This window comes from Camponotus vicinus, unplaced genomic scaffold (genome assembly GCF_025532165.1).
Source record: "Camponotus vicinus isolate PSW18456_S1 unplaced genomic scaffold, iyCamVici1.0 SCAF_4, whole genome shotgun sequence".
Taxonomy (NCBI): Eukaryota; Metazoa; Arthropoda; class Insecta; order Hymenoptera; family Formicidae; genus Camponotus; species Camponotus vicinus.
This window is the reverse complement of record NW_028141976.1, coordinates 9,312,991-9,328,272: the sequence shown is the minus strand read 5'-3', so window position 1 is coordinate 9,328,272 and position 15,282 is coordinate 9,312,991. Positions and strand designations below refer to the sequence as shown.

Sequence of the window (15,282 nt, the reverse complement as noted above, 5' to 3'; positions counted from 1 at the left end):
TAAATCTTCTTTCATCTTAATTGAAGATGATATGAATGTTCATCTTCATTTTGAAGGGAAATTGAAGAAAATAATCTGTACAAAATATAAAATAAAAATTACTGGATTAATCACTACTATAAAATCTAGTTTCAATTATATGCACAACATATATTATCAAGACATCAAATTATTATTACACTGTACTTGTGAATCATTTTTCACCTCTTTAATCTCATTAGAAACTTTCTTATCTTTTGTGTGATGCATATGATGACGTAAAAGTTTATGAATATGCAATGTATGCCCAGTAAGCAAGAAACATTTGATCAACATTTTAAAATGTTGATTTTATATAAATTTTCGAAACATTATGATATAATGTTTTATAAATATTTTTAAAATATTCTAATAAACATATTAATAACATTTAAAAAATATTTTAATTTATGTTTTATAAATATTTTAAAAATGTTATTTAATAACATCCCTCTTAAAATATTAATAAAATATTTTAGAAACATTAGTCAAAATGTTTTTTATATGTTATTAATATGTTTATTATAAATAAAAATATAACATCCAGTTAGGAGTTCGTTCGCGTTGTTATTAAACGTCGTATTATTTATTTCATACATATCTTTAGACTATTTTTTTTCATAATATATCTTAATTTCTTTCTCGTGACGGGCCTGACGACATCTAATACGTTACTGAGAAGCAACATTCGGTGGGATATATGCGTATACGCTCTATTGCGTATGCGTGATTTATTCTTTTGTTCTTTGACTTCGGAACACTCGTGCCGGGTGCCAGCGTGCCACGTGCTCTTACACGATCTCGCATAATAAGTAAGTTACAGTGTTTTTGCGAGTTATAGTGCTGCACGAAAGAAGAGGAAAGTGTTTCTTCCAGTGTGTTATAATATCTTGTAAGTAAAAATTAAGATATTTGTCGATATTTTAATTAAACTGAAGGACGAATAATTAGGTTAGACGAATTAAGTTATCCTATAATTTATTCTGTATGAATTTTTAATAAAAATACACAAAAAATTGTTTGACAAAAATAAACTGTAATAATAAATATAGGTAAAAATAAATTTTATTTTTAGAATTATAAGATTATTAAAATAATAAATTCAATATTTAGGTCAATATTAGAGATATGTCTAAATATTCGTTCTCGGATTTTTCAGTGAAAATTCTATAAAATCATCTTATTCGTGTTAAGTTCTATTGTAGAATTGTCCTAGTCAATCATAAAACATTTCTACGTTATCAGTTATTTCAAAGACAAACAGAGAAAACATTCTGTGTTGTAGAACGTTTTTCTGTTTGCCTTTGAAACTGCGTATAAGACTTATAGAAATGTTAAGGAAATTGGATACATGTGCACGTATGATTATAAGTTCAAAATTTGTTTGTGTGTATGTGTTTGAAAGAGAGAGAGAGAGAGAGAGAGAGAGAGAGAGAGAGAGAGAGAGAGAGAAAGAGAGAGAGCAGATAGAGATTATAATAAAAGCAATACTCACATTAATATTCATATACATACTGATTTCTATAACATTTACACATTTTTTTCTAAACAATGTCATAAAATTTAGTTTTACAAAACGAAATAATTATATTTATATTAATTATATATGATTGTCTGTGATTTTTTCTATTAATTTGTACTTGTCTTTTGTTGATTATAGAGGTCAATCGAAAATGGATAAACCAAGTTGTTCATCACATAAGGTAAATATACACATATACATAAAAAACTTCTACATTAAAATGTTTTCACGAACTGAGTCAAAACTTTTTAATAATTACGTTATAAATTAACAGATAAAAGCTAAAATAAAATTTTATAAATTTAAATATTTATTTTTAGTTCTATAAAAGATATCATACCGAAAAGTATTTAAAGAGAGTTATAAAACAAAATATTAAAGTAAATGCTAAAGAAGATATACCAAAAGAAAATCGTCCAAGTAAAAATCACACTCAAAGAAAAGAAATACAAGAAGTTTCATCAGCATCCTTATGTTCAGTAGAACAACCAACACACAATAGTTTATCTCAAAATTTATTAGAAATTAGTCAAATTTTAAGTAATTTATCTGATGCATTGTCTGCATCTTGTGTTTCCGAATCATCACTTGAGATCTTTAAAGATCATCTCAGATGTTGGGCAATTGGACATCATATCGCACAAACAGCTATTAGCGATTTATTAAAATTTATAAAATCAGACTTAAAATTAAATTCATTACCTTCAGATGCACGGACTCTTTTTAAAACAAAAAATATAAACAATAAAATAGTAAATTTATCTCCTGGAAAGTATTATCACTTTGGATTAAAATCAAAATTGCTATTAAAATTAATTCAGAACGATTTTAAAGGTAATGAAGTTAATATATCAGTAAATATTGATGGACTTCCTCTCACGAAAAGTAGTGGTAGCCAATTTTGGCCTATTTTGATAAAAATCGATGAATTGGAGAAACTTAGACCATTTCCAATAGGTGTTTATCACGGAGAAACTAAACCAAACAACTCTAACATCTTTCTATTAAGATTTGTTGAAGAAATGAAGATTTTACAAAACGAAGGTTTACATTTACATGATAAAATAGTGAAAATAAGAATTAGTAAAATTCTCTGTGATGCTCCTGCAAAATCGTTCGTATTGTGTATAAAAAATTTTAATTCTTATGCAAGTTGCACTAAATGTTACGCTGAAGGATCATTTCAAAAGAACAGAATGACTTTTCCTGAATTGAATTCAAAACTAAGAACTAATGAAGAATTCTATTCTCAAAGTGATGAAGATACAAGATAAATATAAGTACAAGGAAGAAAACTTGTACAAGTTAAATAGAAATATTTTAATTGAAAACATTGTTATACAAAATAGTTGTTTTAATTTTTAAAAATAATAATATTAAAAAATTAAAAATTTATTTAAAAATTGAAAACTGAAAATTAATATAAAACAAAAAAGTAAAAAAAATTTTAATTAAAAAAACTTGGCGCTGCCAATTTTACTAATATATTGTTCAGCTTAAAAGTCTCAATTTTCAAATGTAAATCAATATAAATTAATTAAAAAAATTAGGTCATTAAATTTAAATGTTAGACTAATAATTGGAATATGTTCCAATCTTTTAGATTTCCATACTATATAAAGTTGATAAAATAGAAAAAACATAAGCTTGAATAATTCTCATAGAAATTTCTAAAGTAAAAAGTATAATTTGTGAAAATAATATAAGAATTATAATAATTAAATTATTAATTGAAGATCCAGAAGATCTTAAGAGAGTTAATAATAAATGTCCAGCAATTATATCTGCTGTTAAATATATATTTAATTGGAATATATGCCAATTTTATTGGCAGCGCCGTTTTTTTAATTAAAATTTTTTTTACTTTTTTGTTTTATATTAATTTTCAGTTTTCAATTTTTAAATAAATTTTTAATTTTTTAATATTATTATTTTTAAAAATTAAAACAACTATTTTGTATAACAATGTTTTCAATTAAAATATTTCTATTTAACTTGTACAAGTTTTCTTCCTTGTACTTCTATTTATCTTGTACAAATTTTTATTCTTAGTTGGCGCAATTTTTTTATATCACTACTTTTGTAGACAATATGACAGTTGGATACAATTAGTGCATGAACTTGGCGCCCTTTTTTTACCTTTTTTTAAAAAGGTAAGTTTTTGGGGATTATATCACTTCTTTTTTTAGTCTAATTTGCTAAGAGATATTATATTAAAAAAAAAAATATATATATATATATTTTTTTAATACATACATATACAGGGTGATTCTAAATAACTTTATGCTTTTGCAAAAACATAATCTTGACCGAATTCTAAGACGATTTTTCCTTTGGCAAAATTTCGTCCGAAGCTTAGTTCTTGAATTATTAAAGGAAGTAGTTAAATAAATATTTAATATTAATATTTTATATGATAATAGTAAAAGTAATAAATATTTTAAAAACACTTATTTAATCTAATTAATTTTTAAATAGATATACGATGTATGGATATCACACACATTCATGATAATAATAATATTAATATGTTAAATGTTTATTATGTTTACCGCATTCTTCAATCGAACACATGATCGCGTTCGATTGCGCCAGTAGTACCTTAACCTACCGCAACCTACCATGACAAAAAACTGCTTGCAGTCGCCGAGTAATTATCGTCGCATTGTCGCGTCGTCGCGTCGTGTAGTAACGTGTCCGCGCGTGTTTCTTTCATCGAGTGATTTTTAATCGCCAACAGTTATTATTCGAGAGTGATTAATAGTGATTAGTGAGAGTCATTAGTAAATTTCTCGTCTCATCGAGTGAGTAAATAAATGTGATTACGTTAAAGTTTATAAAAGAATACAGTTCATGAAAGGAGAAAAACTTTCAGTTAATAATTTAGTGTGGATTTCTTGTCTTTTGCAACGTGATATCTACGTTAAATTTGAGAACGTACGATCTATCGGAAAATTCATTTCTCCTTCAAGCAATTACAGCAATACATCAAAAGTCATCGAACAAGGTAATAATAACTATTTTTTGACGTTATGTGAAAACAGATCTCGGGAAGTCAGAGGGACAGTGTGACAAAGGAAATTCGTGAAAAGAGAGGGGTTTTTAGTGGGTAGGGAGTACCGAGTTGGTAATTCGACTTGGTACTCGAGTCCCACATAACTCACTGGATCGACCGGTGGGTATGCATAAAATGCATTTTCCCCTCTCTCGTAAAAAAAAAAACAGGTGAGTGAGCGAATGAGCGAGAGAGGGGGGGGGGAGAGAGAGAGAGAGAAAGAGACAGACAGACAGACAGAGAGAGAATGTATGTATTCGCATGTGTGTATGTATGTGTATAGCGACCAGCTGATCGCAGCAGGCGCCCCGCGTAAGCACCCGCGTCTGACGGTGAATCGCGTCACCCTTGCCTGCCTCTTGTATTCGACCCGTCATACGTTAACTACTTCCTTTAATAATTCAAAAACTAAGCTTCGGACGAAATTTTGCCAAAAGAAAAATCGTCTTAGAATTGATTCAAGAATATGTCATTTCAGGGACACAGGGGTTATTTTGAATCACCCTGTATAGACCATTTAATATTAATTATATTGAACATATTTAGACCAGGAGACGTCATGTGAACACCACAATTGATAACATTGAAAATGTATTAGAAACTAAAATTTTTATATTACTTAATTTATCTTACTGAACATAATTTTAAAATTAATATGATTTTTACGACTAATTGTAAAATCACATTAAACCCAACATTTTATTCAAATAATTTTCAATTAGAAACATTCTTTTACTTATATAACAATAAGTAAAAGTTATCCGAATTATATTGTGTTCGATGTCATTTTAAACGCAAGAATTTCATTAATCCCTTTTAATCAAAAAAGATCAAACAAAATATAAAAGCTTTAGTTTTTATTTTATGGCAATTTAAAGTCATATATTATTATAAATAACGAAAAAATTCCCGATGCCGCAGATTCCGAAATTTCTTACACGAGACTTCATTTATAATATTCACGAATATATGTCAAAAAATAAAATGCATTTTTTATTCATTTGAAAGTAATTTTAATAGAATAATGAGAATTTTGCGATTAAAATAATACCAAACACGATATAAATCGCATAAATTTAATTAAATATATAATTATAATGAAATATTTATTATCAGATTAATTAAAAATTACCCGATTTACGTCATGTTTGATATCATTTTAATCGCCAAAATCTCATTAATTCATTAAAATTACTTTCAAACCGATAAAATTAAAAATAAAAGTTTCAATTTTTATTTTATAAGATGTTTACATTTTCGTGAATTGCGAATGGATAGAGGAAGCGAAGAAACCGATTGTAAGAGACTTCGGAACTCTTTGATAGGTCATCTCGCTCGCTCTCTACTCATGGTCTTACTTTCTTTGTCACACTTGACAATCGTGATAGATAGCTCGGAAAGATAAGCGGACCCAAGAATCGAGAGCGAGCGAAACAGTAACAAGAACGAGCGAGACAATAATAGGAGCGAGCGAGACAGTAATAGGAGCGAGCGAGACAGTAATAGGTGCGAGCGAGAGGAAAATAATAGCGCGCAAGAAAAATCCGATTCTCGAGCTCGAGTCTCGTTGCTCGTGCTGTTTCTATCTCGTTCGCTCTTATTGTTATTTTACTTGTCCTTCTCGCTTCCTCACGTAACTTTCGCATTGCTTTTATACATACATACGTACATACATACGTACATACGTATATACCACACACACACACGCGCGCGCGCGCGCGCGCGCGCGTGTATATATATACATATATATATATATATATATATATATATATATATATATATATATATATACATCTTTATTATTTAGAACTTTTATTCTTAAGAAATGTGTAGGATTATATTGAAAATAATATCAAACTTTCTCTCTCTTTAAATATATAAATTATTTATTAATAGTCTGGTATAAAATATCTTATTTTCAAGTATAGTCATATTATGAATAAATTTCTATATATTGTATATAGCTATTTTTAGTATAAATCTCGATATATATATATATATGGAGAAAGAGAGACCACAAATCTTATTTACATTAAAGATGTATACATAACTTGTCTTGCATTCATATTTTTGCAGTCATATTGCCGGCACTTTGTGCATATAGCACGGAACAGAACCACAAATCGTGGACATAGCATGTTACCCTTTGAAAAGTTTCATGGACATGGCTATGTAGTTCAATGTCCACGTTTTATGGACATAGAGGCGCTTCAAATACGGGTTCCACCTAAATCAGGGGCATGGCCGCTCTCAGGCTTCTCTCTGCTGTAACTTAACTCAGTTACATATTTTTGGTAACTAGTAACTAATTTAATAATTACTTTAATAGTTACTTTATATATATATATATAATATATATAAAGATATAAAATGTATAATAGATATAAAATATATAATTATATATATATATATATATACCCAGATAGCAAAATGCTAGCAGTATGCCAGCAGTATGCCAGCAAATTCAATCATGACTTTGCAGCAGATTCCGATCTGCTGCGTCCTCATTAAGCTTAATTTCTGATAGCACGTCTTGCCAATATAATATGTTAATAAAAATGCAGCAAAAATCGAACATTGTTTATTATTATGTCATGACAGCAAATATGTAACAAATATCGAGCAAAATCTATCATATCCAATACTGACGGCAGAAACGCAGCAGAAATCGAGCATGATCTGCTGTCACATCATGATGGTAAAAATACGACAAGAATAGAGCACGACCTATTTTATCAGCTGTTGAAAGCAGAAACGCAGCAGAAATCGAGCATGATCTGCTGTCACATCATGATGGTGAAAATACGGCAAGAATAGAACACGACCTATTTTACCAGCTGTTGAAAGCAGAAACGCAGCAAAAATCGAGCATGATCTGCTGTCACATCATGATGGTGAAAATACGGCAAGAATAGAACACGACCTATTTTACCAGCTGTTGAAAGCAGAAACGCAGCAAAAATCGAGCATAGCATATTGTCACAATGTGATAGCAAAAATGCAGCAGAAAAACAATAAGAAATATCACATTAATCAATACTAATTAATTATTATTATTATTATATTTAAAAAACAGAAAGATATATAATTAATATTTTACACATAAACTTTATTAAATTTTAAAAATTACATCACATTTTGCAGATATATTTTAAATATAAAAATATGTATTATTTTTAAAAATTATTTATAAGTAATATTTATAAGTATAAAACAATTTACACATACGTATACATATATTATAATATACATAATATAAATATTTTTAATATGAAGTTTGTGTTCCGAAATTTACTGCCAATACTGAAAAGCTATAATTTACATTACATGCTATAGATTTTCTATATTGACAGTGAATTCCGGAATACATACACTATGCACATATATAGTGTAATCCTTATTAGTATGCGTATTAACACCAAACAAAATTTAATAATGACAAATCCAAAAGATCAAACAAGCTCCGAAATAACATTCCTCCAAAAAACAATTCATGATGTATACAAATAATTAGACGCGATGTGTCCAGCTATTATTTGATTCGAACTCGACTATTTTCAGAGGCGCGTTGCGAAATCCTACCCGCAGGGTAGAGTAACATCAAATCGACCAATCAGGATAAAAGGAGCAAACATTTCTCGATTCCGATTGGTAGATTAAATATTACTCTACCCCACGAGTAGGATTTCTGAACGCAGCTGGAAAGACATTAGGGCGGGAGCACAAACTTTTGCATAATGCATGAATGCGGAATCAATCAATCAGAGTCCTTCATTTCCGTTTTGGAGATAGAAATGAAGGATTCTAATTGGTTCATTCCTTATGCGTTATACAAAAGTTTATGCTTTCGATCATAATAACGAATTAAAGTATTGGAATTAAGCCAAAATAACCGCATCTTCGAACGCTGAAGTTAGCATTCTAAAGTCCGTGTCACACTACGTATTGCGGACGCGGATTGGATTGGCATTGCGGATCGGAATTCAACCAATCAAGACGAGGCAGCCTCGGATTTGAATTGCAGATATAGGCTGCGTTCCGTTTCATGCATTATGCGCAGAAAATCTATAGTATATGTTACATATATTATAGATTTTCTGTGCATAATGTGGGTGCATCCAGAAGCACAACCGCTCACTGAGCAGCTAAGGTCCATATTCTGAATCCTCTTTCATCGATAAAAATGCCTCTAAAAATGGCTTATAAGCCTTCTGATTGGCTATAAGCCACTTTTAGAGGCACTTTTATCGATAAAAGAGGATTCAGAATATGGACCTAAGTAGCAATTGAATGTGATTGGTTTCTATCTTTAAATTCACCAATCACATTCGAGTGCTACTTAGCCGCTTAGTGAGCGGTTGTGCTTCTGGATGCACCCTGTGTGAAACGGAACGCAGCCATACAATAAGTGGCTCTCTATTTTTACAAGCCGTAATCTGCAATGCCAATCCAATTCGCGTCCACAATACGTAGTACACGGGCTTAACAGCAAACACGTTACTCTCAACGTTTCAACTCTTTCGGGCTCAACTCAAGCGGGCTTGCAACTCGCTAGCAGGATACAAGACTCTGCGACTTTCGAAGTTAAAAGCAGTATCTGTAACTGACAACGAGAAAAAGCAAGGTATTAATCATATTTTATTATATAAATTATATCTTTTGGAAAAAAAAATATATATATATATTATTTTTGTTATACTTATCTTTTTTTGTATGATCTTCTATATTGCATTTTATGCGGTCAAAATAGATTATTGAAAAGTTGTCAAAATATATTTATTTATTTTGTAGGACGTTGAAGGTAGCACGCTATCATCAAGTGGCCCTGGCAAACTTGCAGCTCACATCAAGATTAAGACTCTGCATCCTTCGCAAGCAGCATCTGTAACTGACAACGAGGAGAAGCAAGGTATTAAACATATTCTGTTATGTAATAAAAAAATTTGTATTTTAGAATTCGAATAGGAAAATTAAAGAATATAGCGATTATCTGTATTTAAAAGACGAAATGCATTAAGTTTTAATTCATTGGGAGGAATAATGTAGGATTCAAATTCAATATTTATAGTCTGAATATTCATATCTTCAATATCTCATTGATGACATATACATTTAATAGTTAATTTATTTAAATGATTTTCTTTAGTAATATAGTAGAAAATTTTTAATGGGATAGCAATAAAGATTATAATAATTATTGGAGAAATAGTTCAAATTATTTCTATTAAATGTCCGTGTAATAAAAATCGATCAGTAAATTTATTAAAAGAAAAAAATTACAATGAAAAGAATAATAGATGTAATAAGAATTAAGATTATTGTAGTAAATGATAATTATAGTAAAAAAAATTATTATTTCTATGAGAGAATTTGCGTTTTGTAAGGAAATAATTCAAGTATTAATTTTTAATAAAAGAAAGAATTTTATAGTATAGAATTTCAATCTATTACACTTTATAAATGTGTGAAAATTAATATTTTACTTACAGAAATTATTCATCTTCGTTGTCGTGTCCAGTATCAGATTCTATTTCTACGTCATTTTCTTTTTCTGGATTGTCATTCCAGTAATTGCGTGCTGTTCTCACATTTTGTTGTTTATTCTGCAGTGGGCGAATACTTGTGCGATGCCGCTGCTTCGCTGACCGTAAAGCTTCTCGCATATATGCTTGAAATTCAGTCCGGGTTGGTTTATTAAAATTGCGATTATTGCAAACGATATCTGTAGATATCCTTGTATTGTATTAACGATAAAAAATAATGTGTATAATTTTAAAGAGTTATTTACCATAAATTGCTTGTACTATGCGCGTGTTATACAAAGACCGTAGAACAGTTTGGCCTTGTTCACGGCCAAACCAAGTAAATGCGGTTGTAACATTATCTTTTATAACTTCTTTAAAAGCTAGATTGACCGCTTCCTTAATTGAGAATCCTCCCACGTATTGTAGATAATCAACCTACATTAAAATACATTATAAAAGCACAATATGAACCAGTACAAATGAATAACTTGTTTGAGAAAAATTGTCCTTATATATATATATATATATAAGGACAATTTTTCTTATATACATTTTCTTATATATATATATATATATATATATATATATAAACATACAAGATACATACTTATATATATATTTATGTATATTATTCTATTTATTATATTTATTCTATTTATTAGATTGTATAATTTCTTCTAAGATTTACTAAAATATTACTATAGTATGAATATTTTTTTCATTAACTTACTACTTCTTCGTATATATTTTCGTCAATTACTTCAAACGCTTGCATCTCTTGTTCAGTTGAGATAGGTAAGCACATCGGTTTTTGTACTGCTCGTCGTCGATCTTGTTTCGTTTGTACGCATTTTAAAATGCGTTCCATAATGTTGTGCATTTTCCTGCAAAGTTGTATTGTATATATGAAATTAATATAATATTAAAACATGATACATCCCTATAAGCACACAATATTCCTAGAATATTGTATAAATATTATTAATTTTTAATAATATTTATACAATATTCTAGGAATATTGTGTCTTATAGGGATGTGAGGCTTACTTTAGTTCTGTCTCTATGCGGTTGAATTGTTCCCTCATTTGGCTGTAACATTTAATTTGCATTTGTAAATATAAAAATATATATTTTTTTATATTATTAGATTTATTTACTTGGAAATATATTTATTTATTAATAACAATATATTTCTAAATAAATAAATTAAAAATTTTTTTAATATTATTGTTTAATAATTATTGTAACAATCGTAATTATATGTATATGTACTCACCGATTCTCCATGTTATGTTCTATCATGTTTTGTGTACTGCGTTCATCTATATCTGAGGACTGAACCTGAAACTTTCTATTTGCATTATTTAAAATATATTGATTTGATGATGGTGTGGTGTATGTAGGTATGTGTTGTGTAAATGAAGTTGTAGCATGTGAGTATGATTGTGTAGAAGTAATTGGTTGTAATTGTGTGTATTGATTATGTATTTGTGCTGGTTCATATTGTGTATGCTGATGTAATTCATATGGAAAATTATGGTGTGTCTGTGAAGTATTATAAAGATTATTATAAGAAGAATTATGAAAAATTTCTCTTAATTCTCTGACGTCCTCTTCAATTCCTTTTTGTTGCCTTTCATTAGTCATAGATCCATGTTCAGCTTCATCAGAAGAAGTAGTTTGGTATCTTAATGGTTTTGTTATCGATCTTTTTGGGCGATCCTTTTTTGGTGATGTAGCCATTTTTCTATAACAATATGTAAATATTTTATAAAATTTTATATGCATACTAAAATATAACATGAATTATTTCATGTTTATTTTGTATCTTATTATTTTATAAACAAATTAAATACGAAATAACGAGAAAACTAAAATGTATATAGAAATAAGATTATATTCATTTTTTAAAAATTGTAATAATGTAAACAATTAGTAATAAAATTAATAAATTATATATTAAACATATATAAATCTAAATATATATATTATACATACACACATCTTGTAGAATATATTTAATGGTAGAATATATTAGTTTTGTGAGCGCTCAATAAACAGCTGTTCACGTAATTGATGTATTCTCTTAGATCTAGTCTGAGTTTAAAAATCAGGAATGACCGGTCATTGAGCGCTCAATGACTAGTGTTGAACTAATTTTATCTCGTCAATGTCCAAGTAAGATGACAATCCAGAAACAAAAAGAAAAAGAATAAGAATGTTAGTGGCAACAACAAATAATAAAATTTTGTTAGAAGAAAATATAAGCAGTATAGAACTCTTCTATAGTAAACATAAAAAAGAAATAATATAATTTTTATATATGTATAAAAACTTTTATCTTTTGCTTTTTTATTATTCTTTATTTACTTGCTAGATCGGGTAATTTTTTTCGCGATTTATTACATATAATTTTTCATAAATTTTTCATAAAATTATATTAAAATTGTATTTTATAAAATTTTATTGCAAACTATAATGAAAAATCCACTTTTTTCTACATGAAAAACTAATTAATTTAACTTAAAACGTAAATATAAAAACATCTTCAATTTCAAATTGAAAAAATACTTAAAAAAAAATGATAAAAAGTAAAAAACGCATTTGTTTAATTTTTGTTTAAGTTATATTATTTTACAGTAATAATTGCATTAATATTTTTTATATGAAAATATAAATTTTAAATTCTATCATTATGTATGATAGTAGCTACTATATATTGAGAAGGCTCTGAATAATTTTCATTATCACTGCAATCCCAAAATGGCATTTTATAACATTTTGTATGGATTTCATTTATACGTACTGAAAAAATATTATCATTTAACGTAGAACATTTAAAAACGTGGCACTTTGAAGAAGAGATACCAATATCATAAAAATCACAAATGTTTAAAAATTTTTTCATTATTAAATAATATGAGCTATTAGACATAAGAATATTCAACACAATGCAAATACTTCCATCATGTAACATACAGCAATTATCACGGTTATCTAAACTAAGCAATATGCCATTAAACGTAATTTTACGATATTGAGAGAAATTAGCAAAATTACACGGAAGAGGGCCAGCATGATGCTGTATAGACACATGAATTGAGGAATCAATAATTATTATAGACTGATTTATTGTACGTGCTTCTATTTCTGCCATCCTATTTGCAATTTGTTGAAGAAAAAGACCAGGTTTTCTACAATATTTTCTAAAAATCATCATATTATTCTCATAGGGGAAAGCAGAAAATGAATCGAGAGGACCTAATCGTCGCACGTCATCGGTAAGATGAAGAAGACCATGCACATTATAAGAATTAAATATTGAACCATAAAGATTTTCACATCTGTTAACAAACTTTTGCAGCGCAAGGTTTGCAAAATTTAAATACATATCTGATGGTGATGTCGAGGCTAAAATTCTTATTGCTGCATGCAGAAATAAAAAATGTGTATATACTTGTTCATCAAGAATACCGTATGTTACAACTGGACCTACATATAGAAGAAATTGCCGAAATTCTGTTGCTTTATATTTTGTATATGCATCGAGTGATCTAGGACGTCTTACAAAATCAGATGGACAATATGCTGTAAGTATGTTTAATCGTCTAGATATAGTGCAGATGGATTTTGCTGATAATTTCGATAAGCGTGAATATTTTCCATGTACCCATGCAGATAACAATTTTTTCATGACTCCTAGGCACACAAGATGCATATATTCAAAGGGAACTTGTGATACCATTCCCATCGGTAACATAGACAGTGGACTTTGGCCATCTTTATGATGATCTTCATCTATACATTGAAAATATTCTTTATCGCTGCGAAGAGAATGCTTACTACCACAATAAACATATCTTCCTTTACATCGTACACCAGAAACTTTACATTTTGAACATGGTTGGCTAGAAATATGACTTCGATGATTCAAGATGAAAGCACGAGCTGGTGCATCAGCTATGAAACACCTTAAACGTAATGGTAATTTAATATTATTGAAAATTATACCTCCATTTACTAATATTTTCTTAATATCAGCAATAAACTTTTCAAAAAATAAATTTGGATCATATGGTTTTACAGTACCACGATATATTCCTACTATTATTGGCTTTGCGAGTTTAATATTCGCAATTCTACATTGTATTGGCCAAATATGAATGCTTCCTGATCTATCTACATAGCAACCATCAGTATTGAAATCTATTTCTAATTGATCAGGAAGGGATACAGTTGGAAAATGTGAAAGAAATTGAGAAATTTTTGTTTCTATTCCAAAATGAACGTATTCACCTGGTTCTACTTTGAAGATAGCAATTTTATCTCGAGGAGTATTTAGAAGTGTTCTTGCATCTTTCGGTAAGTTTTCAAAACAAGGATGTGTGCGAAGAAGTGACAGAATACTGTTACATTGGACATGATTTAAATTATTTTTTATGAAACAAGATGCCAATCTTTCTTGAAATGATGACTCAACTGAGGATGTATTACTTGTAAGAGAAGATGATGAATCACTATCATTAGAAAGACTATTATCCTCCACGTTTGTAGAAAGTGTATTACTATAAATATTTTCAAGATTGACTGAATTTAATTCCGCATCTAAAGAACTCGAGGTACATGGAATATCCTTAACATTAAATTGTTGTCTTTCACAATTTTGTAATGATTCTTTGTAATGTAAATTATTTTTAATTTCAGACATAATTCTTTTCCGTTGTTTAATGGATAATTTGTGAAAACATTTTCTCGAGATGGAACATTTAAATGGTTTCATAGTTACGTATATATCGTTGATTCTCTGCACGAATCTGCTATCTCAGAAGATTTTCTGGAAGGCTTTTGCTGCTTTTCTCAAAAGATTTTCTGGAAGAATCCTTAAATCTTCGAACTCCTGGAAGAATCCTTAAATCTTTGAACGCCTGGAAGAATTCTCTGTATCAGATGATCCTCTGCTGTATATCGTAATGATAATCCTCTCGGCAAGCACTGTGTATCACTGTAATAATATTCTGATCCGATCGCTATTGCTGTTGAATGCAGAATAACGCATATTATAACGACAAAACAACCGATATATAACAAAACAACCGATATATAACAAAACAACCGATACATAACAACTAATTCGATAATCATTTGTTAAATAAATGATATCG

General features: G+C 28.8%; 2 protein-coding genes and 1 long non-coding RNA gene across 4 annotated transcripts; 1 reads left to right on the top strand and 2 right to left on the bottom strand.

Moving 5' to 3' along the window:
- The first annotated feature begins 609 nt into the window (after window positions 1-609).
- On the top strand, window positions 610-11,699 carry LOC145970439 (uncharacterized). Its single transcript, XR_014438470.1, has 5 exons — window positions 610-910; window positions 1,679-1,721; window positions 6,672-9,219; window positions 9,387-9,504; window positions 10,085-11,699. It is a non-coding gene; the product is annotated as an uncharacterized LOC145970439 (long non-coding RNA).
- LOC145970393 (uncharacterized) lies at window positions 7,711-15,201 on the bottom strand. 2 transcript variants are annotated; one of them, XM_083097163.1, is made up of 7 exons: window positions 14,907-15,201; window positions 11,397-11,867; window positions 11,168-11,209; window positions 10,851-11,004; window positions 10,384-10,555; window positions 10,083-10,317; window positions 7,711-9,483 (listed from the first exon to the last, which is right to left on the bottom strand). In XM_083097163.1, exons 2-6 carry the CDS (start codon window positions 11,861-11,863, stop codon window positions 10,088-10,090), a joined length of 1,065 nt encoding a protein of 354 aa, XP_082953289.1. In that variant the 5' UTR covers window positions 11,864-11,867; window positions 14,907-15,201; the 3' UTR covers window positions 7,711-9,483; window positions 10,083-10,087. The 2 variants fall into 2 exon arrangements, with proteins under 2 accessions (XP_082953289.1, XP_082953290.1); XM_083097164.1 differs by lacking the exon at window positions 14,907-15,201 and adding an exon at window positions 12,119-12,275.
- On the bottom strand, window positions 12,487-14,907 carry LOC145970366 (uncharacterized). The gene has a single exon (XM_083097093.1). It carries the CDS (start codon window positions 14,898-14,900, stop codon window positions 12,801-12,803), a length of 2,100 nt encoding a protein of 699 aa, XP_082953219.1. The 5' UTR covers window positions 14,901-14,907; the 3' UTR covers window positions 12,487-12,800.
- Window positions 15,202-15,282: the final 81 nt, after the last annotated feature.